Source organism: Amphiura filiformis, chromosome 13 (assembly GCF_039555335.1).
Source record: "Amphiura filiformis chromosome 13, Afil_fr2py, whole genome shotgun sequence".
In the NCBI taxonomy this organism is placed as follows: Eukaryota; Metazoa; Echinodermata; class Ophiuroidea; order Amphilepidida; family Amphiuridae; genus Amphiura; species Amphiura filiformis.
In genome coordinates this window covers 63,869,856-63,896,697 of record NC_092640.1, presented here as the reverse complement: position 1 = coordinate 63,896,697, position 26,842 = coordinate 63,869,856, and the positions used below count along the sequence as shown (strand labels likewise).

Below are 26,842 nucleotides of genomic sequence, written 5' to 3'. Positions count from 1 at the left end.
GGGGGATAAAAAATAAAAACTCATTAAAAATATTCCTGAATATAGACAGTACGTATCATGAAAATTTCTCTTTTTGGAAGTTGTGAAAATTTATTTTGAGACATTTATGACCAAACACCAATCACAAAGGTTCTTTCTGTTTTATGTGAAACCTTTTGTATCTAAAAAGGAGAGGCAAGAAAAATCATACATAAGGCAACAAAATAAACCCTGTATGTTTTACAGGTAGGCCTACACAGACTTTTCATGTAGGGTCGGTCTGCATTTATTTTCCTGAAGGATAAATGACCCTCAAACATCACTGTAAGGTTGAAAAATTTGCCAAAGATTTGCTCAGTTAAGTTAATTTCAATTAAGAAGTAACACTGTTTGGTGACTTACCAAATACCAAGTGTAAAGCTCAACAACTAAAATGTACACAAATTAAGAGGATATACTATCTGGGCCCCAATGCCATATAGATTTCTGCTGCAGATGTAAGAAAACTTGATATTTTATCCCCAAAAAAACCCATAAAACAAAATACAAGAAGCAAAAAAACAAAACTATTACAAACCTGCAATAGCTGTGATGACAAAAAGGTGTGTAAGTTGCCTGGCAAAATTTGCACAGAGAATTGCAATGCTTGAGGTGGTTCCACCAACAATGGTCAGTGTCCTGCAGCTTAGATGACCACTTAAGGCACTTGACAATGGACCTGAAAAAAATGGATCACAAGTACATATCAGTAGTCAGTACAACAGTAATTACCTATTTTGAGCATTGCAATTATACTCTGAAGTTACGGTGTATGATCTCTGCCAATATACAATCCTTTATCTCCCATTTTCACTTTTATTTATTTTTCCGCTATTGTTATAGTTTGATCAGCTCGTAATCGGCGGGACTTGATATCAATATATTTTATTTGGAGAATTTTCTTGTGACATCTCGCCAGAAGTATTACAAATTATTAATTGATGTCCTATACTTCGTCTACTTTCTTTAACATGTAAAATATAGTCCAGGCAGATCAACTATATCACTCTTAACGTGGGTCTACTTTTTCGATGTAGTGGTAAAAGCCTAATAATTCCACCGATTCTGAACTGATCAAAGTATAAGCTTTGTTACTTTCTTCATACATGTATTAATGATTGTTTCACCCTTTTTCATAACCCCACTTTTTCCACTTTTGTAACACCCTCTGTTAATAGTTTTAACTATCAAAAATAAGGTGAGCCCTTGGGCCAAAAGACGGAGAAAATCAGTTGTTGTCTAACAAAGTGTCACAAATGTGGACCAAAATAACATTATAGTTTACAATTTGAGTTTGGGCCCATGAAACTTGAAGAGGATCCATAGATTTCAAACTAAGGGCACAAATGGCCCTTAAAGATATTGACTGGAAATAGTTGCGAGTTTCATTAATCATAAAGTAGATGTACTATGCAGTTAGCATGCAAATCATAAGGGCGGTCGCTAATCAATACAAATAAAATACAAGAGCACCAATGGTGCTGTAGCTCATTTTCCTAATTAAATATGCAAATTAGCTAATTAATATGCTTAACATTTGAGTATTTTTTGTTTATATCAGTTACTTTGTACCAAGTTTTGAATCTCTATGATCTTCACAAAAAAAACCGATTACACCTGTCTCACTAAATATAAAGCAGGGCCAAATTTTTATGAGCTGCATAGTCAATAAGATAACAATAATGTATTGGACCACTAAGTACTTATCTTGGAGACAAACAACTGGGTGAGAAGGAAAACAAGAAACAATTATATTGAGGGTTTAGGACCATACACTGCAATGTAATTTGAGGTTTAATTCTCAAGCCTTCTTAGTTCTTAATAAATAAGCACATAAGTCCAGAGTGCATGTTACTAGACTGAAGGAGAAAGTCATAATGGGGAAACTATTACAATTGAGACATTTTTGTAATAAACCAAACTTGAAAAAAAAAAAATCTTATCTTGCATGTCGGTAATTAAGTATGTAAAACAAGAGAGAAACTATTCTTGACAAAGAGAAGGTATTTTTTGTATCCTGTAATGTTATTTTGGTCCACATTTGTGACACTTTGTTAGACAACAACAGTGCCATATCGATTAATGTTGAAGTTGGCATTGAGTCGGTGTTGCTGTACATACCGAATCAGTGGGTCCACAGTGATTTTCACCGTCTTTTGGCCCAAGGGCTCACCTTATTTCGAGCACTCACTATCTTACTGATAAGCACTCATCAGCAAATAAATTCATCTCGAAATACATTGTACCATACTGGTATTTCATACTCTTAGCAACCTCTTGGACAATCAGTGTCTGTGGACACCTACATGTATATATCAAGAAATCATGGATGGTCTCATCTGGTGTGTGTCCACAGTTGTGAAGGAAATATCACATTATAAATGTCCTTGTTTAAGGGGTCCTCATAGACACCCCCACGTGTAATAGCCTCCAAACAAAGACACCATTTAGGACTATGCAAATGCGGCCGTCTGAATCCGTACTCAATCAACATACCAAGGACGTTTTCTGCCATTTTTGTGTGTATGGAATTTTACCTAACAACTGCGGACGTTATATCTCACGTACGATAGAGGACATGTTTTGTTATACATTACACATGCAATTGTGGTTGTTTGCAGACGTATCTGCTTGAACCATGGGAAGTCTCTCACTGCAAAGAGGTCCATGTTTAAGGAGTGTGTGTCCTTGTTTGCTGGCAAACACCTATTCACACACATAATACATTCACTTACCAGCACTACCAAATCCTGCAATAAAAAAAGCACTACTCCATCCTACAGTCTGGGCACTAGCATTGAACTCTTCCTGCCACTCGATGAAGAACACACCAATACATTGTAGGTATCCAAAAGTTAGAAAAGTATTACAGAATACACCAATAAGAACGACCCAACTCCAACCTTGATCCATCCTGGGAAAAAAATCAGTTAACAGTGATTGTATTAAATTTTGTATACATTGTACCACAGAACTTGTGACCCAGCCTGTGACACAGTCATTGTGTAGTATTTAACCCAGTCAACACAAAAAATGTTTTTTAACATTAAAAAATAATGTGTAAGTTTTGGTCAAATTAATTAAAAACTAGCGGGATACCCGCGCTTCGCCCCCGCTAGATAAGTAAATGGGAGCGTTCACTATAACAGGAAGAATTACTGAACAGGTAGAATCATTGAAAATGTACATTTTATTTATATAAACCTGTCTCTTCTTACATTTTCTTTTTTAGTTTCTTCTGCTTGTGAACAAGGCTACGCGCATTGGTGTAGTGCGCATTACGCACGCGGCGCCGACGTGCTGCCGGCCAGCTGCAGTGACGCGTAGACTGGTAACCGATTTTCATAACAAAAACCCAGTTTTTACCCCTATTTTCACTGTTTTTTCGCATTACCGTCTCAGTATAGGCCTCGATGTCCCGTATGAATTTTGCGACATTTGGATCGAAATTGACGGAGCCTTTAACTTTCATACCCGCACACAACATTAGCCTATTTATAGTAAGATAAAATTTAAAAATTAAAAAACTAATAGCCAACAACTTTGAAGTCAAATTATAAGTTTTGCTTTGATTTATACATGGGTCACTCTTTGGGGGGATGTCATTTTCTTCGGCAGAGGGGTCATGAATATGTCGGTGACCAGAGTAAATTTTTTATGACCCCCCTATCGCGGGCAAAATTTTTTTATGACCCCCCTATCGCGGGTCTAAAATTTGTATGACCCCACCTTAGCCCGAGATACTCACACCTCCGTCTCTACGATTTCCACTGGCCTTCTCCGTAACAAAGGTCTGAGGCTCCTGAGCTCAAAATAAGCCAATATCTTCAATCAAGGGCCATTTGTACCCTTAGTTTGAAATCTATGGACCCTCTTCAACTTTCATAGGCCCAAATTCAAATTGTAAACTGTAATGTTATTTTGCTCCGCTGAGCCGCGAGCTAAGCGCCGAAGGCGCGGCAGAGCGACGAAGACCTCGCGATCCTAGAACGGCGAGCGGCGAAGTTTCAGTGGAATAAAATAGGTGGCGCTCCCACTACGGTGCTCCAGGCAGAGCCTTGTTGAAAGGCTAACCGTTCCTCAAGTGAAAATAAGACTTAAATGACCAAATTTGTGATCGTAGCGATCGTCACCATAACAAAAATTAATGTATGTCTCAAAAGTCTCATGAATAATAGAGATAACACGGTGGCCATGGTGGCAAATTAATTTCATTTTTTTGATGTGAAATGCAGATTTAATGAAGAAAAGAGATGCAGGAAGTCTTCATAGTGTTATTTTTAAGGTCAATAAGGATTATACATCACAAAACTGAACATGTGAGTACTTTTATGAATGCAGGATGAACCTTAGGCTTTGAAACTGCGACATCAGTTCACGGTTCGGCTGCCTCTGTGTGCCCCGCTTTTTACAATACTACGGAAGTCATGGCCCTATGGCGAGGAACTACTACTGCCCAGAATTTAGTTCATCTCAAGTTCGGTAGTGACGTAGGTGCATATTTCGCTCACACGCGTAAAGTTAAACGCCATGAGTGTACATGTACGCGCACAAGGGCGGTTTTGTCAGCATGCTTGCGCCATAACCGTGAAAGAGCATTGACGTCACTACCAAACTTGAGGTGAACCACATTTACACAGACTCAAGACAAATGATTCATTGCTGGAATTAAAGGCGAGGAGCGCACCAAAACTTTAGAGCGAAGAAAGTGTGCAGAGCGCATTAAGATTTGATCGTGTGTGTAAAGAAGGCGTGTGCAGCGCGCAAAAATTTTGCGTTTTATAACGAAAGATTGTGCGCACACTTTGATTGTTAATGCGCGCGCATCGTGTGAAAATTTTGAGTCACCAGCCCTTTAAGGGCTGGGGTATGAACGTTTGGACAGTATTTATTTTGGGGCATTAGAGCACATCAGACATATCGAATTGCATTCTGAATACGAAAAATGTCATTCTGATATCAAATAATTTTGATTTTTGAAATTCGCAATTTAATACACATTTTATGGCAAATCATTAAAAATTGATATTTTTGATATTTAACAGTACTTGAAGTAAACTTTATAAATCTGATGATTTATACTTAAAAGTGTATGTAGGTGGGATGAAAAGCCGACGATCAATTGAAAATTTTGACCTTTTCAGTATTGAAGATATGGATTTTTTCCCAAAACACCAAAAAAAAAAAAAAAGGTCTTTTGGGAAAAAATCCATATCTTCAATATGAAAGGTCAAAATTTTCAATTGACCGTCGGCTTTTCCTCCCTGCTACATACACTTTAAGAATATATCATTCGATTTATATAATTTACTTCGAGGACTGTTATATATCAAAATTTGAAAAATATCAAATTTTATAATTTGTCATAAAATTTGTATTATATTGTGATTTTTAAAAATGAAAATTATTTGATATCAGAAAGACATGCTTCAGATTCAGAATGCAATTCGATAGGTCTGAGGTGCTCTCATGTCCCACAAAAATACTGTCGAAACGCATAATAAACGCCATTTTGGATCCCTTAATAATTCTTTAAAAAACCCATATTTGGGGTGTTAAAAAATTATAACCCTCCCTATATTTGGTCTAAAAATTCTATAATCCCCCCCAGTACCTTCATGACCCCCCCCCCCCTTCAGAAGAAAATGACAACCCCAGGGAACCAAAGGATAAGCAATAGATAACAATCAGGAAAAATATGACACAACCTCCAATGGGGAATAACAAACGATAAACGTACTTTGTTTATACGTTTGTGTTATTCCCTCATTGGAAATCGATGTTGTGTCATATTTTCCCTGTTTTAATTGCGAAGAGTTACTCATCCTTTCATTTCTCTTGACAATTTTTCATTTGCCCGCCCTATTCCTTTTAATGCGGCTGTGTACTCTAGACATTGTTTCTTTCGCAAAATTGAGTTTTTTTGATATGTTTGTACTTTGTTATGTTTTTTATAAATACAAGGAATAAAAATCCAGATTTGTAAACTCCAACTGCAATATTTTAAGGATTTTATTTCCCTATTCCACTCGTGTTTGAAATTGAAAAGGAAAGAAAATCTTTGTTGTACCAGCAGGATACACGCGCGCAACAACGTATCACGAAATTTGTTAACGCACAAATACGCTACGCATACGCGACGCTTATCTGCATGCGTGGCGCATCTTATGGAAACACCACGGAAGCACAAAAACCTAGTGGTCAAATGGCTCCGTTTACATGTAGCTGATAAAATGTGGGATTTTCAAGTTCTTTACCCCGATTTAAATATCAAGTTATGAATGGATTTCGCTCAAACTTCTCCAGGGGCCGTGGATTTACCCGATGTTTATGTAATGTAAGGTAGAAAAATAAAAACTGCCGCATTCTCCTGCGAGATTCGATGAAAGTGCAAAATAAGACCACTTTAAACTTCAACAGCCATTATTTCAATGTTCATTTTCTCGGTAAAATGACGATTTAGGTACACGATAACTCAATAAATACAGCATCTATAGGTAAGCAAATATGATCATCGTAAAAAGCATGATCGACTCAAGAAACAGTTTTCTCGTTTTTTACCTAGCTGGGGGGTTTACAACCCCCCAAGCTAGGTACTGTTTTGCTATCCGTTCTTTCTTTCTTCTTCTTTCTGGCAATAAATTTCAAAATGCTTCTCCTCCTACATGTTACACCCTACAATTACGTAACTTGCACATATGTATTGGCTATATCCAGTGCCCATAGTGTCTAAACAGAATTGGGGTAAATGGTCATTAAAGGGGCATTTCTTGTATTTAACCAAATACCTTCAAAATGCTTCTTCTGCCACATATTATATAGTACAATGATGTCATTTGCATATATGCATCGGCTATACCCCACGCCAAGAACTTGCATACAGAATTGGGGTCAAAAGGTCATTAAAGGGCAAAATCTTACAATTGCATTATCTGGACATCTGTAAGGGGTATGGGGCTCAAACTCGGTGACAACAAATCTCATGACCAGGGGAACAATTTGCAGGTCAGGTCAAAGATCATGCAGAGGTCAAATTTTAGAAATGAATTTCCTGGACATCTGTAAGGGGTACGGGGCTCTGACTTGGTTACAACAAACTTAATGACCAGGGGGACATTTTGGAACACGTTGCAGGGGTCAGGTCAAAGGTTATCTGGGGTCAAATCTTATAATTTCATTTTCTGGATATCTGTAAGGGGTATGGGGCCCAAACTCCGTGACAACAAATCTCATGATCAGGGAAAATTTTGCAGGGTCAGGTCAAAGGTCATGCAGAGATCAAATCTTATAAATGTATTTTCTGGACTTCTGTCAGGGTACGGCGCTCAAACTTGGTGACAACAAACTTGATGACCAGGGGAACATATTTGGAACATGCAGGGGTCAGGTCAAAGGTCATCTGGGGTCAAATCTCAAAACTGCATTTTCTGGACATATGTAAGGAATACGGGACTCCAACTCGGTGAAAACAAACCTCATGACCAGGGGAACATTTTTTGAACATTTTGCAGGGGTCAGATACCTCCACAACACCAACACGCCCAGCTAGGTTTGTGGTCTATGACCACCATTTGCCACTAGTTTATATTATGGTCTATTTCCGATTTTAGGCATCATTTTGTGCAAATAGGCGTTTGTGAATTTTAAAAAGTTCAATTTGATGCCTTATATGGTCAATATCTCAAAAGTAAGGCCAATCATATCAAAAAAATAAAAAAAGGAGCCTCAAGATTGAGCTAAAAACAAAATAAAATATTTTGGAAAGAGTGTTTTTTTGTTATGATGTACCTAACAAATATTGCCAAAAACTCACTTTTTGTGTGATTTTCTTCATAATTGTTGTTTTTACCCCAAATCTGTATTTATATTAAGATTTATTGATGTCTTGCCTTCATAAAAATATACTTTTATATGTCCACCATTCTCTGTAAATTAGGGCCAGGCTTTAGAAGCTTATGAAAATTCAACCACTTACCTGTTTGGCTATTTTAAGCTTTTTCTCCTAAAAGCATGTTCCCGGTAAGGCATCTGGCTATTTAAAATTCAATTATAATGATTTCATGAGGTGTAAATGGCATAAATATAGGACACTAATTTTGGCAGAATGTCACATTCGCGACATTTTCCTGCTATACAAAGCCTGTATTCCAATGCGCCCTCTCTGTTTTCTTTCAATTAAAAATGGCAGCCACCATACACAAAAGTTGGTTGCTAGCTGCTGTCCAAAATTGTGCAAATTGTGAGAAACGTACAGCAAAGCAAGCTCTGCTGCAGATTCAGAATTTCATACGTAGTGCACCCGGTACAGATACAGTCCGCCAGCTCCGTGAATGTGGTGGTATGCCGAGGTTGATTTCAGTCTTGAAATCGTCCCATATTGAGTTGTTGGATCTTGCCCTCAGCATTGTTGCAACTTGCTGTAGAGAAGCAGAAACGAGAAAATGTGTAAGTTTACTGAGACTGTCAGGTTTCTTGGATTTTGCAATAAAAATAATAATGTTATTACCCATACTGTCAGTATTTTCTGCTGTGAATCACGCCCACCTCAGTTCTAAATCCAATATTCAATTGAAACTCTCGGGCCTCGGCTCCGACCGGGACTAGACTCGCTTGCCAGTCTCGTGTACGCCGTTTGTACACAGAGACTGGCTTTTGCCATTTTGTGTGTCAATGGGATTTACACACTTAACGTTTTGCGCAGCTCAAACATTTCAATAATTTTTTTGGCAATTCAGTCAATTTATGAAATTGGTATAGTAAGAATTCCAATTGAATGAACGCAGCTTTTAACAGCTGCACTCGATCCAACCGCGATCGTATATTGCGTATTTCAAACTACAACGCTAACGCATACGACCTTGGATACAATGCTATCCAATCACGAAAAGCGTTGGCATGGTTGATTCACTTCCGTGTTACTCACGCGACAGTCGCACACGCTGGCGTGCATCGCGCAGTGTACTCAAAAATTCGTCACGCTATTGAAAGCTGCGTTCATTCAATTGGAATTCCCACTATACTCACATATGATATCTGATCTGCAAATCATAGTTATCTTATTCAATGTATCCAAGTAAATTAAACTTGGTATTTCTGATACTTAAAAGGTTATTTCCAAGCCGTCGACCCCCCTACGTCCGACGAGCGTGTTCGGTGATGAAACAATACAAGTCACGAGATGACCCACCTCATTTACAGCCGGTTTCTGTCGTCAAGTTGTGTTCGCGATACAGCCATGTTGCACTCTGAGGGCGAGACTAATTGGTGACGTGGATAGCAACGAGTAAACAAAATGGCTGGGAAAACTAAGAAAGTTGTGTCTTTTAAAAAGTGTTTCATCGTGACGATCAGAAACCTCAAAAAAACTTTTTGACCGCGCTGGATATGCTAACGATATACAGGTACATTGAAGGATATAAATTGGATGGTAAAGCCAAATATTGCAAGAAATCTACTCGCTAGAATCCTAGCAAGCTCGCAAAAAAATTACCGTCCATGCGATGTAATATTGAAAACGTAAAATCCCTACTAACCGGGACTGTAGTGACTAGTGTAGAGCTGTAATGTGTATACATACGGTACATAATTTTTCGCAAAATCGAAATTAACAGAAATTTTGGGAATAAATTTTTTTTGTGGATATCTACTGAAAAATGTCATAAAAAGAGGATGAAGGTATTATCAGGCGAATTCAAATTTTTCATGAGGATTTTTGAATTTCAGACTATATAGTGTCAGATGGGATATGCCCAGACATAGACTTTAAGGTACTAATTTCGAGGAGCATAACAAACACCAAATTGGTGTCGTATGACCTTTGACATGCATGCATTCTTTTGTCGAGAGTTGACATGGTCTTTCAATTTGTGCCGAGTGTCCTTGGCAGACTTGACTATGCTTCAGTGGTCATGAAAGGATTCAATAGATAACCTCTGCCCCACTAATCCCCAGCTATTGTCTGAAATTGCTCCTCGGAAGATATAGCATTCAGTCCTCAAATGATAGTCATACATGTATAACGACCAAAAGATAAATGGCTGACTATCATTGAGGACTGATCGAGTTCCGCAGTCTAAGATATGCCATGGTTCATCTGGGGGTTCATCCTTTTTCTTTTTATTGGATGGAAAATAGGTCAAGGCTTTGGAGCAAAGCTATCTCCTATGCTGTGTAGGATAAACTTATAAAACTGGGCATGGGGATCATGATTCCACAACATCTTTCATGTATGCAGCAGTGGAGTGATGTAATTAAATGTGATGCGATCAAGCGAAATGAGTCTGATGTTGATCAAAATCAAAATTCAGTTTTCAATTTCATTACATTCCAATCTCAGCCTCTATTTTGCTGAAAACTCCATCATAATTTGATTTACGGTTCCAGAAATATGGCCATTTTAGTGTTGCTCAGAACTTTAAAATACAAAGGAAGTTGAATAGGCCTACTATTATTAGCTGTATGTTAAAATCAATATTCCTGACATCCAACTCATTTTGCTTGATCTCATCATAAATGTATGCAGGGACTGCGTTTTGAGGAGAACAAGAGCAATCGCTCTCTCCTTAAATCTGAGAGTGATTTTCAACTCTCCTTAGTTTAGGCCTACCATTCTCCCATTACATTCTATTGTAAATGCTCTAAACAGCACTCCTTGAAGGCTCCAAAAGAGCTATAATTCCATGGCTCACTTGCCATTTCCAAAAGACAGTCCCAGTGTATGCCACCCTTTTACCCTGCATTTTTCAGATGTGCTGATCTCATCAAAGACCCCCATTTTAACTTTCAATCTGTAAGACCACTTTTCAGGATCAGCATGGTCAGGCTTTTTGCCCTCTCCATTTTCCCCTGAGAGCAAATTTTTTTGCCCCCATATTTCCAAGAGCAGATCTCTATCTTTGTATTCAATTTTTAATAAAGTCAGCTATTTATTTTATTTTTTTTTATTTATTTATTACACTTTAACACTGGCACAGAATTACAAGAAATATATAATATTGCACATAAGTTACATCAAAAATTACACAATATTATGAAAGGAACATTTTTTTTAAAAGTCAAGTGAATGGCTGGAGCGAACAGGTGCCAGGCACCTCTAAGACCGCCCCCACCAAAACCAAAAAAGAAGGGAAGGGAAAATAAATTAGAGGGGAAAATGCAGGTAAGTTACATTTGCCTGCAATTTGGACAATTACAAAAAGAGGTCCAAGTGCAAACAGAAGTTGCATCAAAGGTGCGAGCAAATTTGGACTGGTAAAACTCCAAAACTTGGTGCTTAAAAACCCTTGCTCAAAAAGTGAAGTACTGGTAGTGCCTTTGACAGCCTTGAGTACGATAATAAATATATTTGTTTATAGACAAAATGTTTTACACAGGAAATCTTTGATAAATCCCATTAACTTCTTCACTGTCATTTTCTTTGAAACAGGTGCAGAAACTACAAGGGATACCCATTTTGTGTGAGTTTTTTTTAATTTTGTTATTTTATAAAATTTATTTTGTGATGGGAGTGATGCTGAAATGATAGTTTAAAGGTGCTGCACAATAAGGCCACATAAAATTAATTTTATGATGCTCGTCTGGAGGATTCTCATGAATTGATATAGGATGGGGAGACTTTTATCATTGTGTAAAGAAGGACCTTTCTAATATCTGTTCTTTTTCATGAGATTCTGAGGGATAAACCCCCTAGAATACCCCCAAAAGACTTGAAAGTGATCCTTGTTCGAAATAAACTTATTTATCTGTGTAAAGATTTCCTAAAGCATTCCAAAGTCGCGCAAGTGATGTATCCCAAACCCATGAATTTATTATAGCAGATGCTTCTTATATTTTTGTGGGTTTTTTTCAGTGCACATCCTTAAAGCACAATCAATGACCAGCATCATCAATCGAGCCTCAAGAGCCATCGCCAACCTTGCAGAAGACCCGGAAATCTGCCACCTCATCCATACCAGCAAAGCCATACCACTACTTGTGAAACTTGTGAATGCTCAAGAAGATTCCAACTGCCGTCAGAGTCTAGTCAGAGCATTGCGGATGCTAGCAGATGATGATAAGCACAAGTGGGAGGTGACGAAATATGAAGGTAATAATCAGGGCTGTTGTTAGAGGGGATTTTGTGGTGGTGGGTGACACCCTTTCCCCCAAGAGTCTAGTGAGAACATTATAAGCACAAAGAAGATGGACACAAAAGGTAATGGCTGTCCCTAGAAGGGGTTGTCTGGTGGTGGACGATACCCCTCCCCCAGAGTTTAGTACATGGCAACTGTATTAGGACGAACGGCCCTTGTATGTGGACAATGTGGTGTAGACACGCTGCTGGATTAGTTTAGGACACACAATTTGATAGCGGAACCAGCACAATCAAATTTGAGGTGAAGCAGAGCAGGGACTTATAGACCAAGTTGAGTGCCGGCAAATTTTACTATTCAATTAGAACGCTGGCTCGGGGCACTATCTTTTTTTGGATCGGAGAATAGGATAGGGGGTATACCCCAAAATTTTTGTTTTTGTTTTTTACTCTTTTTATGATGAATAAATCATTTTAGTGCCGGTCGGCGCCAGTCCGTGCCGGCTATCCCCGGCCGGCGCCGACCGACGTGGCTGTAACCCTGATGCAGAGTATATCTATAGGCTATCACCAGTTAAAAGACTGAGCCTAAACATAATCACTTTGGGCACCAGATAATTTCCATACCATAAAATTACATGTGGGAAGCCAATAAGGATTCTTAACTAAACACTAGCTGCATCACATACAGGAACTAACTAACCACCCCACAATTTGGAAGAAAATACTAAAAATTCTTGCATCAAATTTTCAAACTGTAATTGCAATAAAAAGTCCACTTATGTATTCTGCACAGTGCACGACTGCACGTGTCCATATCCAGGATTTATGTGGAATTTCATTGTGCTGAATACCCCCCCTCTCGGATGCCCCCTTCAACAGTTATACTACTTAGAATTCAATGTGAAGATGCAGCCTTGAGCTCATCATGGAGGTACTCAAGTTTGGTTTGAGTAGGGCTGTGCCACAGAATTTGAAAGTGGACCCATCAATATACCAATTTTTGGATTTTTCATAAAATTTTGACCCATCGATACACCAAAATTCCAAAATTTTCGGCCAAATTTAACACAAATTGTCTCAATTTTTACAACTTTTGGCTATTTTCCAAAAACAGGATCCATCCATACACCAAAATTTGCCTAGAAAAGGGTCATCGAAATACCAAAAGGCTGAAAATGCTACCCATGTTTGCGCACGTCCATGTATGGACAAATTTGTAATGAGTACCCCCTGGTTTGAGCTGCATGCTTTATGAAGCAATCATTCTGTGGTGTTAGGCTTGTAAGCTATGATACATGCTATTTATGTTATAATGTTGTTATCATTGCAGGTGTGAAAGCTCTCCTACCATGTATTCAGTGTGAAGACGAAGCCTTGATTACATGCAGTATTCGTGCCTTGGCATCCCTCACAACCTACCAACAGCTTGATAAACCAGATACAGTGAGCAAATTCTTAACTGAAGCTACACGGCAAGTTACTTCTGATCCAGAACATACCAAGGTAGAACTTTGTGGTCATATTGAGTGTAAAACATAATTAATATTTTGTAATATTTTTTCCGAAGTGCATTCTGTTGGTTCAATAGGGTGCAACTTGCTAGACTTGAGTCCAGTCCTCGTCTACGGAGTTTAGGGTTAGGGGTTATGGTTGGGGTAGGGCAGTCTTGTAATAAGACTAGTCGAGTTGCACCCTATTCGGCAATCGCTCCGAAAATTGACTGGAACTGAGAGCCCCTGTACAAAGCAATAGGGATTTCATGAGGGTGTACCCTAAAACCAAGAATTCTCCGCGTTGCGGAAATTCCGCGAAAATCACGGAATTCGGAGGTAAATCGGAAAACGCATTTCTGAGAAAAAAATTTAAAAAAGAAGCAAAAATGACCTAGAAAAAGAAAAAAATACAATTGAAAAGAAATAAATAAAATACTAAATGAAATGGGTCTTCACAATTCATCAAAATAAAGTAAAATCCGTCATAGATTTACCGTACAACGCCTGTCCTACCTCACATTGCAGCCATGATACCCAAGTAAAGGTAAGATTTTATTATGTCAGAAATGTGCTAAAATTACAAAGCGGAGAAAAGCGGAATTTAGCATTTGTAAAGCAGAAAATTCTTGGCTTTAGTGTACCCTTTAACAGACATGAGAAATGGGTAATAAATGCGATAGATGGTACAACCCCGACCGAGAGAAAATGGGAACCAAGATAGTCTTGTTAGCTACCTTAATTGTAACTCGATTTGAACAATACTCAAACTGAGATAATGAACTCAGAAGTCAATACTTAAAGTAATAAAGCTAGATAAGGCCATCTGACCAGTAACCAAAAGCAAACCACTTCAACCAGTAAAATGTTGGGAGACCTGATTTTGAGATAAAAAACGATTTGTTTATTTTGTTTGTTTGTTTTATTTCTTCTTTAACCTGGGACACTCAATCAGTTGAAAACACAATTAATCATCTGTTCTTCCTTGAGGCCAAGGGAATCGGGGAATTTGTATATCATAACAATTTGCCCGGTGGGGTGGGGTGGGGTGGGATGAGTACTCAAGTACATAAGGTATACAGGGATGTGCTGCTCTAGAGGGTTGCTTTTTTACAAGAAATATCTAAACGTGGGTCCTGATTTGAAAAAAAAAAAGCCCCAAACATGGGTCTTGATTTGAGAAATATTTATCAAAAACTATCGATAATTGATCAAAATCAAAAATCCCTAAACATGGGTAGGGTTTTCCGAGTTCCAGCGACACACCCCTGTCAAAGTGTAATTCAAGTACCCCCTTCCCCAGGGAAAATGTGTCACATTTTTGGCATTTCAGTGTTCTTGTAACAAGGGCCTCAACAGCAGAATGTTGTATTTAAGTCAATTAAGGTTAGCCACAAGGGATCATTTCTCCCCTTTATTTTCTGCCAGCATATGGAGTGCTCTTCCTGACTTTGTTTCTAAACAGGATACACAGAGCTCAAGCAGGAGGTAAACCGATATCTTGGTGACTACTCAAGAGCACTACCTTAGTAATTGTTAACTGTTAGGTCTGTATGCACAAATCAAATTAGACCTGGTCTAACTATGCAGACTAGTTCTATGGTGAAGGAACTTTTTGGTATTTACATACCTTATTCTATAATATGGGGAAACACATGTAGCTTCATATTAGATAGCTGGACAGCACTTTACCAGGATGAAAAGAGGAAAAGAAAAGATTAAAGGGATCCTTTCCAAAGTCTAACCTCCAGAGTTAGACCAGGTCTAAAGTTAGACCTGGATTAACTTGCTTTGTGCCTACGGACCTATATCTCTTGATTAGACTTGATTTGAAAAGTGCTATTTACTTTGGTGTAGTTTCAGTGCTGCTTTCTGTCTATCCAAGTTTTCAGTGAAGTTTGTTTTAGTTTCATAGTAATATTGCCTAATTCGTGTTCTTTAATTGGTTCTCATGCACAGGTGCTACTTCAACTTCTCTCTCATTCCAAGACGGCCATCAAGGAACAATCTCTAGTAGTTCTCGTCAACCTGATGCCGGTAGACATATTCCGTGTTGCCATTGGCAATGCAGAAGGTATCAAAATATTTGTTGACGAAACACAGGACCAAACAAAAGCAACATTCCCGACTTTTCTACACTGCCTTTGTTGCTGCTGTCGGGAAGCCGTTAACAGAGCCAAGGTCAAGGAACTTGAAGGATTGTCCGTTTTGTTGCACGTTTTAAAATCCGACACGGAATTGTGTCAAAAACAACACGAAAATGTACTATCGGCTCTTCTGAATTTCTATTATGACGAAATGAGTTTGAAATATTTGGCATCTTTAGGTTTTGTGGAAGTGTTAGTGAAGCAGCTGCTGTCGTCCATATCTGTCAAAGAAAAACGGAAAGATCATCAGCACAGCGTACGTATGGATGATAAGAAGATATTAGACAACAAGGGTAGTTCCAATAATGAAAATCTAAAAGGAAATCAAATCATTGCAGAAAAGAAATTAATAAAGACACCAAGGAAAGAAGAGTGCAAGTCAACAAGTAGCAGTGCAAGTTCAACAAAAACAGATGAAAAACGAGAGGCAGTGTCAAGACCAAAAACAGCCCCCATACGTATTCCCACACCAGAGCCACTGCCCACGGATGGTGGCTATTTATCAGATATGTCTCCTGAGAGTTCAAGTTCTAACACAGGTTTGTAGTAAACAAGTGTATTGGGATATAGACAAGACTTTGATCTTCCCACACAGGGAGTGTGAATTTTAAACGGAGTTACCTAAATTGGTGCAATCATTTGATATATATACCCCCTGTGACTCATAATTATAAAGTCAAGTCGAAATAAAATAAGACACAAAAAAGTTGTGAACGGTATAAGCCCAAACACAAGACCGCGGGTCTAGGCTAGTCTTTGCAATGGTAACATTGCGATAATGAGACGGCAACCTTGTTAGTACGGTAAAACGTGAAGGACAACAGCTTATACACATCTACCTCCAACTGCCTATACAATTAAGTCACTAGGTAGAAAGGGACGCGGTCGTGAAGCATTAAGCCTGCATGGCCACTAAGACTAGATTGAATTTGTGTTTACGAAATCTAGCTAGAGTTGAGACTCGGGCTTCAAGAGCAGGCTATAGGCTTAGGCTTAAGGCCACTTTAAGACTATTAAAAGGCTTACTAAGACTCCGGTCATGAAACTTGCCCTATATGGCTAGCACACAGAGCATTAATGCATGGTATCCCCTATTCACTCTCCCCATGGTGCATACTGCATACCGAGAGGTTAGCGCCGAGTGCCTTGAATGAAAATCGTTTTGAATTTGCTATGAAACATTTCAGTTTAGTGCACCAGTTAGCAATGAAAACACATGCCTTTAGTTTCTTTTAAGAAATTAATATGTTACTTATAATTTCAAAATCTGATCTTATAACACTCAGGAATTTATTCTTGTTTACTTAAAAAATCATTATTTGAAATGAAAAAGTGAAGCATTTATAACTTTTTTTAGGTTTTACCATTTTTCCCGAAAAAAACCCCCCCTACAAACCCTGGACTAATTATTTTGAATGTTATTTACTCACAGGTGCTATGTGGTCTCCAGGTCCATCATCGACTTCATACTCCCCACCACACATGGACTGGAGTGCATTCATGAGCCAGAGACCGAGGCTAGTCGCACCGGATGTGTCACCGTTATCAAGCACATCGTTTCGATCTTCAAGCCCACCAAAATATTCGCCCCAGTGGTCTCCCCACTGGTCACCGCAGTGGTCACCTGACTACTCCCCAGCGTGGGAACCGATGTGGTCCCCTCAGTCTTCCCCCGAGCATATGGTAGAAGCTTTTCAACTGGGTGACGAAGAAGAATGTGAACAGTTTCCAACTGGACAAGTAATTAATCCTGGGTGTGATGACTTTCTTGAAGCTGCAGAGGACCCAAATCAAACTGAGGTTGCATTGAACACAGAAGATGGTGTTCCACCCTGTTCAACTTCAAGTGTGCAATCAAAAGATCATGTGCAATCTACTTCTGATAAGAACCAAAATCTTGCAGAGGACACAAATCAGACTGAAGATGAGAACATCAAAGATGTTGTTCCGTCCTGTTCAACTTCAAGCGTGGATTCAGAAGATAATGTGCAGTCTACTTCTGATAAGAATCAACATCAGCTAGATGTGAAAATTCTGAAAATGGATGTGAATGCAGAAGATGCTGTGGCTATGCCTAGAGAGGTTACCACAAAGTGTGAAGAACCCCCTGTAGAACAAACTATTGATGTTAGTCCTACACAAAGCCAATCTGTTATAAAAACTGCGATAACAGACACAGCTGATGAACAAACTCAAACAAGGGCACATTCCACAAGTGAGACATGTAACAAAGTACCATTCAGAACACCTGATTACTCGCAAATGAAATCAAGGTCCGGTAAGAGGAAAGCCAAACTCAAAAACACTCCGACTAAGACGGCAAAATGCCTGGATTTCACCCCAGGTGATCTGCCACTGGACTGTGCCATGTCTGCTAGCCCTTCGCATTCCAGCACATGTACTTCAACAGGTAAGGTTGTAAAATAGAGGCGGTTAGGATTAGGATTTGTTGCATTCTCACGAAGGATATACTTCAGGCAAAAACCAAAAAACTTTGTCTCAGAAAAAAACGTTTAAAAAAGAAACAACACTGTGCTATGTAAAAAAATGGTTGAGAAAAAACACTCGATATATGCTGCATGGGATTATTTTGTCATGGTATTTTTGCTCTATGGAAGAGTTGCTGGTTGGGGGGAGGGGCACATGCCCTAGGTGCCACCCTTAGGGGGCGCTGAATTTACCAATTCAGCATCGATTCTGCGCCCACTCCAAGAGATGAAAGTCAAAATTTTTGTACACTTCACACCCATTTCAACACAAAATCATTTGAAAGGTCAATTTAAGACCAATATTCAACTTCATATTAACCAAAATTAATTAGTGGTAGCTCCGCATGCAATTGTTTCAAGAATTGGGGAAGGGCTCTACAATCCCTACATGTAGCTATGCCACTGTATAACCCTATTACATTAAATGTGCCCTGAATTCAGCAATTGAGTTAGAAATTTCTTCTGGATGGTTCAAAGTAAAGCCAAGAATTTTCTGCTTTACAAATGCTAAATTCCGCTTTTCTCCGCTTTGTAATTTTAGCACATTTCTGACATAATAAAATTTCACAAGAATCTTACGTTCAAAAGGTAGGGAAAGCCCCAAGAGCTATTTTTAGTCGGGCGCGCAAAGGATAGTGGGATACTCGAGCTGAAATGGGAGGTAGGGCAGGCGTTGTACGGTAAATCTATGATGGATTTTACTTTATGTTGAAGTATTTTGAAGACCCATTTCATTTAGTATTTTATTTATTTCTTTTCAATTGTATTTTTGTCTTTTTCTACATGTAGGTCATTTTGTATCTTTTTTATTTCTTTCTCAGAAATGCGTTTTCCGCTTTGCCTCCGAATTCTGCGATTTTCGCGGAATTTCCGCAACGCGGAAAATTCTTGGCTTTAGTTCAAAGGTCAAGTAATATATTTTTGTGTTCTACCTATATTTCACAGTAGGGGATCTGGAGACTACGCCTGAACACAAAGGACGTGAACATGACGCACTTTGCATGCTCTCAAGATACTCACACATGGACAAGCCTAGTCAGCATCTACTGAAATCCGAAATTATCACCGGACTTCTCGATTACTGGCTGTCATCGCCTAATCCACATTTACGATGCTGGCGTGTGCTGATAAGACTTATGGAGAACAAGCATTGTTTTGAGAAACTACTGCTTCAAAGGGCGCCAATGATTATCCACGAGAAACTGTATTCATCTAGAAGAACATCAGGTGTTTTCAGAAATATATCGAAAGGAGATGGTGATGAAGCTTGTCAAATGGAAGATGATTCGGAGGTGATGATGAAGAGGAAACTATCGGAATCGGATGTAGAGATGGAGAATAGGAACTCGCTTTTGTATAGGATGAGCTCGACGGCAGCGACAAAGTTTGGGGAAGGGGTCATGGAACATTTGTTGCTGGTTGAAGATGTCGGAACACAAGTCTCTTGTGTTTTGGCAATGCCCTACTTATGCAGGTAAATTACCTATTTATCCTTTAATACCCTGGACACTACTGGTCATCTAACAGCATTTCTGATTGGTTGATAACTTGAAATACTCCTTTCAATTGCCAATTATAACTAGGCTTTAAACTATTTATGGTCGAACTTACATTTGCAGATGATTTTATTAAGGTAGCTGTGTACTCTCAGATACGCATGTAGTAAAAGTGCCATAACTTTGTAATTATTCACATAAGACATATAAAAGTATACATTTTTATAAAGGCAAGACATCAGTGAATCTCAATATAAGTACAGTTTTGGTGTAAAAACAATAATTATGAAGAAAATCACAAAAAAATGAATTTTTTGCCATTTTTGTTCGGTACATCATAACAAAAAAACACTCTTTCCGAAATTTTTTGTTTTGCTTTTTTCTTAATCGTGAGGCACCATTCCAAAAACGTTTTTTTAGTTTTTGATATTGGCCTTATTTTTGAGATATTGACCATATAAGGCATCAAAATGAACTTTTAAAATTCACAAACGCCTATTTGCACAAAATGATGCCTAAAATCGGAAATAGACCAAAATATAAAACTAGACTTAGCTGTGGTCTAAAGACCACGAACACAGCCGTGTTCTGGCCCATTAATGACCTTTGACCCCAAAATATATGAAAACCCCATAGACATTGGTTAATGTCAATGTATGTGTGCACGTGGCATCACTTTGCCATTTTGAAGTGTTTTTTTTGTCTCAGACCGGAAATGACCCCTTAATAACCTTTCACCGCGAATAAAAAAAATACCACGTATACACTGAGTAACATCAATTCATACGTGAATGTACCGTATCTGTGCTATATTTTCTTGGCTGATAAATTTTTTTGAAGTTATTTCGTTTTATACCGAAGTGACCCCTTAATGACCTTTGACCCCAAATCTGTGTACACCCCATAGACACTGGGTAATAACAATGCATGTGTGCAAGTGGCATCACTGTCCTCGTAATTTGTGGGAGAAGATGCATTTTAAAGGTATTTCGCTTTTATACCGGAAATGACCCCTTAATGACCTTTGACCCCAAATAAAAAAATACCATATATACATTGGGTAAACACAATTCATGTGTGAGCACACCATCACTCTCCTATGTTTTTCTTAGCAAATAAAAATTTTTGAAGTTATTTTGTTTTATACCGGAAGTGACCCCTTAATGACCTTTGACCCCAAATCTGTGTACACCCCATAGACACTGGGTAATAACAATGCATGTGTGCAAGTGGCGTCACTGTCCTACAGAATCTGTGGAAGAAGATGCATTTTAAAGGTATTTCATTTTATACCGGAAGTGACCCCTTAATGAGCTTTGACCCCAAATAAAAAAATACCAAATATACATTGGGTGACTGCAGATCATATGTGAACATACCGTTACTGTGCTATGTTTTACTTTGCTAATAAAATTTTTTGAAGGTTTTTCGTTTTATACCGGAAGTGACCCCTTAATGACCTTTGACCACAAATCTGTGTACGCCACATAGACACTGGGTAATAACAATGCATGTGTGCAAGTGGGGTCGCTGTCCTACGTAAGTTGTAGGAGAAGATGCATTTTTAGTTGAAATCACCTTTGTGACCCCTCATGTGACCTTTGACCCCTTGAGTTTCATATGACATGTAGGGGCATGGTCAATGATCATTGTGACCAAGTTAGGTCAAAATCGATGTAAGCATGTGAGTGCTAGAGCAAATGTAATGGTTGACAGAAAGAAGAAAGAACCTGTAAGAAAAAAGACACAGCCGTGACTAACGTCACGGCTGTGTAAAAATGAGAAAACCATTTCTTAAGTCGATCATGCTTTTTATGATGAGCATAATTGCTTACCTATAGATGCTGTATTTATTGAGTTATCATGTACCTAAATCGTCATTTTACCGAGAAAATGAACATTGAAATAAAGGCCGTTGAAGTTTAAAGTGGTCACATTTTGCACTTTGATCGAAGCTTACAGAAGAATGCGGTCGTTTTCGTTTTTCTACCTTACACTACGTGAACATTCGGGTAAATCCACAGCCCCTAGAGAAATTTGGGCGAAATCTATGAATATCTTGATGTTAAAATCGAGGGAAAGAACTTGAAAAAATTCACATTTTATCAGCTAAAACGGAGCCATTTGACCGCTAGGTTTTTGTGAAATCGTGCTTGCGTGGTGTTTCCATAAGATGCGCCACGCATGCAGATAAGCGTCGCAGCGTATCGCGTAAGCGTATTTGTGCGTTACCAAATTTCGCGATACGCATAGCGATGCTTTGTTCTTGCGCGCTGTACCCTGCTGGTACAACAATTATTTTCTTTCCTTTTAAATTTCAAACACGAGTGGAATAGTGAAATAAAATCCTTAAAATATTGCAGTTGGAGTTTATTACAAATCTGGATTTTCATTTCTTGTATTTATAAAAAACATAAAGTACAAACATGTCAAAAAAAACTCAATTTCGCAAAAGAAACAATGTCTAGAGTACACAGCCGCGTTAATACCCTCCTTGATTGCTTCAAAATTGGATACAATATTCATTTTGGCCAATCGGCAGGTAGTTCTCATAGGGTTAAGGTTAGCAACTATTTTATGCTGATAAACACTTGTACATGTAATATCAATTACATGATATATATAATTTTATCCTTTTTTGTTGACATAAATTCTGTAATCTCATCGATCAAATACCTCTTGGATAAAAATCTATATAACCTGCGTATTCCTCATCAATTAACATGTGTTATATGCAAATGCATATACATAATATGCATATGCTTAAAACACAACACGCTCGATAACCTAAGACGAGGAAGTAGTTCACTCACGGTACAGCTGCATTGTTATTAAAAGCAAGGGAGCACTTTCCATCCAGAAAGATTACCAAAGTTAATTCCTTCACCATGTTCACCAAAGTTTGCCAACAAGACAGAAGAAATAGAATTCATGTTCACTAAATAATAAATTTGTTACCATTGTTTTTGCAGTTACACTTGTACAATGTGTTAACTTGAACTTCTTATTTAAAAGAAAATGAAAAACCTTCATAACCTCATGAACATATGTGATGCGTGCGATCCAATCATACTTTATTATTTGTAAAAACATGAACGCAAATGGAGGTCATTAATATCTCACACTTGACAGCAAAATGCGTAATTGTTTCAGCGTAAATATTATAGTAACCTCCGGGCGCCGTGGTGTGTGTTAAACGAACTGTGCGCGCTGGCCGCTGTATTTGGATTGCGCACTACCATATTTGCACAGATTGTTATTGGTCGTCCTGTTTTAGCCTTTTCAATATTTGGAAAGGGAAGATGTTAAAATTGTTAATTTTTACAAACTTTTGTTGAAATTGTATCAATGATGTTTACAAGCAGAAGATATGTTAATATTGTGTCTGTTTTTTTTATGACCTAGAAATCCTACATATCTAAAGAAGATGCTGATAAGACGTCGAGGACTAGACATTCTTGTGGACTATCTAAGAGATAATGTACAGAATACAGAGGATGTGTTGTACTCCAGTGCCATTGTATGCTTACACGACTTTGCCAACATGAAGGAAGTACAGCGCCCTCTATGGGATATCTTCAGAGAGCGTAGTATAGATTTGTTGGATCAAGCCAGCACTGATCAAGGTAGGTTGCGATTCGATGAAGCCATTGCTGCAGTTCTGCTGCTTGATTAGGCTAATTGATAATTGCTTAAAATTAACAGAATGTTCTTCTTGTCAAAACCAATTTAATTTTACTGACCTGACTGTTTCGGCCATCTTGGTCAAAGCCTCAAAGGCCATCATCGGAGTGATGGTACTTGATCCTTCCTTCTGGTTGATTGGTCACCAACAGAGGGCGCACTAGCACCCAGAAGTGGATCGTATACGTGACTGAGAAAATGGACCCCTCATCTCTGTTCATGGTGTTTCCGAGCTCTCTTTCTTATCCACATGGATTCTTTGATGCGGCGTGCCCCCGAATCATATTCTTTGTCGAGGATTTTGGCGCCGTCCCAGTTGATCACGATGATGGCCTTCGACCAAGATGGCCGAAACTGTCAGGTCAGTAAAATTAAATTGGTTTTGACAAGAAGAACATTCTGTTAATTGTATCACACAAACCTGATGAATTTCTTCAAGAATGATAATTGCTTACTGTGGTTTCAATGATGTTTAAAAGAAGTGTGAAAGTTTTTTAGGTGCCTGGGCTAGCAATGAGGGGTTGAATTTTGTGATCAAATTAGGTTCTTTTTGTTTGATCTTTCAAAATACAATAATAGATTGGGCTCATTTCATAGCTTGCTGACTATGAACTGATCTGAGTTTTTCGTATGATGTTTTGTACATGTACATTATATTCATTAATATGTGTCACCAAAATAATTGGAATCAAGTTTTGCTTCAGCAAAACCATGTATCACAATGGTCCTTATCTATAAGTGGGGGATGAGGCTACTCCTTTTTGACCAATTTCAAACTTGGTATTGTGATAGGATATGGTGGCCTGATGTGCTGAATAGTTTTGAGCCATGTTATTAATATTTGCATATTTAAGAATATTAATGAGCTTATTTGCATATTGCATATTATTTGTATTAACACACCTTCGTGTAGGGGCCACCTTAAGTTACGAGCCGCGTAATTCTAGTTTGTTAGTACAGTCTGACAAAGGAAATGGGGATCTCAGGCCTAACATTTTACTTGGGTTATGAGAAAAATAAGCTTTCAAATGATGCCCTCAAATCTCAGAGATGAGGCTGTCAATCAGGTCACCCACCTTTGAAAGCCTTTAGAGGGGTATAATTTCTTTCAACTAATTTTACTCCAAATTATTAATGGCTTTACTCTTTTTGCTTTCAGAAATAAGTACACCAAAGCAGACCAGATCGTGTGCATTTAGCAAGCATTCAACAGATCTTACAGCATCAATGGTGACATTCACCCTGGATGATGGTAGCGCCATAACAGTTGACAGAGAACTAGTTATTAGAAGGTCTGAATACTTCACAGGGCTTCTGGAGGGGCATTACGCAGAAGCCAATCAGACTAGGGTCCCCCTTCGTCATATATCAAACAGCGCCCTCACATGCATCGTTCACCACCTCTATGAATGCACCCCAGCTTCTTGTGAACAAACCAGAGAGTTACTTGAGGAAAGCTGCGATGTTGCTATGGAAACAATTGCCACAGCTGGACAATTCTTGTTGCCTAGGTTACAAGACATGGTCAGTAATGTCATAGTGACCACTCACCTCTCTCCGTCTTCTGCGGTGGATTTGTTTGGACTCGGTCATCTCCATTCATGTCAAAGACTGTGTACAATGTGTGTGTTGTATCTCTTGTGCTGTGTCGATGTGGGAAGGGAAGAGTTTAATGAAATAGGAAGGAGGGTTTATGGAGATGATATATTTGAGGAAATGAGGAGTGTTTTGTTGAACAGCATGCAGATGGATTAACCCCATGAGAACTACCTGCCATTTGGCCAAAATGAATATTATGTCCAATTTCGAACCAATCAAGGAAGGTATTAATAAGATCATCTGCAAATGCAAGTGTGACCATAAATAGTTTAAAGCCTATAATTGGCAAATGAAATGAGCATTTCAAGTTATCAACCAATCAGAAATGCTGTTAGATGACCAGTAGTGTCCACGGGGTTAATGGTATTCATGGTATTCTGTTCATGTGGGAAGTGGTGCAAAATACATACCCAGGGTGATTTGGGACTGTGTGCATACTATATTAGGCCCAAGGTCCCCAGTCAACCAGGGTAGGTATTTTGCACCATTTCACAAATAAAGAGCAGTTGATATTTTTTGATGCAACATGCCGATATGCGATGCAGGGAAAAAAAGTTCCCGTAAAAAAGTACTATTGACCGGTTATAACGTCATCGCCAGACAATAGTACTTTTTTATGGGAATTTTTTTTCCATTGTGAAATAATGAGGAAATATTTCAAGTCAGGTGATGTAGCATCCACCAATCAAATGACAGAAATATTTTAATATATGTTATATTCTTTACCTATTTAGATAATATCTAAGTAGAAATTTGAAATGTAATCATCTACAAAAAAACTGTAGAAGCTTCTAGATGTACAGTAACTGTTTAACTTTGTGGGCACCACTGATTTTCTTACTGTTCCCTTGATTGGTTGATTACATGATATAATCATCTGAGTATTAAACCAATCAAAATATAGCTTTTAGATGTCTTGAGCAATTTTAAGCTTCATCCCCTTTCAGCAATACTTATGTACTGACTATTTTTACCATATCTCTGATTGGCTCAATACATACATGTATATGATTGATATATCCTGCTTTGTAACCAATCAAAATAGTTCTTAGTCTGTTTTATTTTTGATTTTGAAATACCTTATTTTTTTATTTTTTTTATTTAAAACTTAATGCTCAAAAATGACCCGTAACCCATACATTCAGGGGCAGCTTTCTTGATCAGGGGTGGCAAAATAAAACTTCAGGGGCACAGACAAATAAAAGTAGTTGCATCATACAATACATATGCTGCTTTTTTTTTGATAAAGACTGTACATGACTTCGAGCTTTCCAAAAGGCTTTATCTTGGAAGTTTTTGCATGTAGCGCACAAACATTTTGTATTCTACACTATTTTCGCCCATTATTGGGATAAAAAGGGCTTTATTGCGATGATTGGGATGAATTTTGATGGAAAAGGCCCTCCTTGCCCTTTTTCTTTTCCTTTGCCCGTCCAGATTTTCTCTTTGATTTTTTGTCAGAGGGGCACTTTTTTCTTTCATTTTTTTGTCAGGGGGCACTCTGCCCCCCTGCATACATTGGTTATGAGATATAGTTTGAGAATGCTGGTCCCATTTTCAGGCCCTCCTGCAGTTACATGTAATATGAAGACCCTTGGTTGTTTTTTTTCTTTGGGACTCATGCATTAGACACATCAACAATCAGCATGTGTGCATTATTTTGTCTAATTTCACTCCCAACAAGTAATACGCATTCATTAATCTAAATATAACACAAACACATTAGAAAACAAACACACACAAGAATGTCGTAAAACAAAAATTTAATACACAAATTTTCTATTTTCTATCTAATCTTATCGAGTTATGTAATATAAAATGCCACTCTCATAAATGAACTTCCAGT

At 38.2% G+C, this 26,842-nt stretch overlaps 2 protein-coding genes across 2 annotated transcripts in view; one reads left to right on the top strand and one right to left on the bottom strand.

Moving 5' to 3' along the window:
* Positions 1–2,931, bottom strand: part of LOC140167831 (monocarboxylate transporter 12-like) — an 85,253-nt gene extending 82,322 nt beyond the window's left edge. The window contains exons 1-2 of the mRNA XM_072191123.1: positions 2,754–2,931; positions 557–697 (exon numbers count right to left, since the gene is read on the bottom strand). Coding sequence (XP_072047224.1) covers positions 557–697; positions 2,754–2,931 — 319 coding nt within the window. The remainder of the gene's footprint in view (positions 1–556; positions 698–2,753) is intronic.
* A 5,285-nt stretch (positions 2,932–8,216) lies between these two features.
* LOC140168636 (uncharacterized) lies at positions 8,217–25,686 on the top strand. The gene is made up of 9 exons (XM_072192039.1): positions 8,217–8,463; positions 11,444–11,474; positions 11,867–12,103; positions 13,422–13,594; positions 15,541–16,267; positions 17,161–18,138; positions 19,163–19,691; positions 23,119–23,339; positions 24,557–25,686. Exons 1-9 carry the CDS (start codon positions 8,359–8,361, stop codon positions 25,150–25,152), a joined length of 3,597 nt encoding a protein of 1,198 aa, XP_072048140.1. The 5' UTR covers positions 8,217–8,358; the 3' UTR covers positions 25,153–25,686.
* Positions 25,687–26,842: the final 1,156 nt, after the last annotated feature.

Excerpts from the sequence above, each read along its gene's own strand:
- LOC140168636 (XM_072192039.1), top strand. The coding sequence starts at position 8,359 with ATGCCGAGGTTGATTTCAGTCTTGAAATCGTCCCATATTGAGTTGTTG. Across the intron at positions 19,692-23,118 it reads GCAATGCCCTACTTATGCAG|AAATCCTACATATCTAAAGA; the intron begins GTAAATTACCTA and ends TTTATGACCTAG. Across the intron at positions 23,340-24,556 it reads TCAAGCCAGCACTGATCAAG|AAATAAGTACACCAAAGCAG; the intron begins GTAGGTTGCGAT and ends TTTTGCTTTCAG.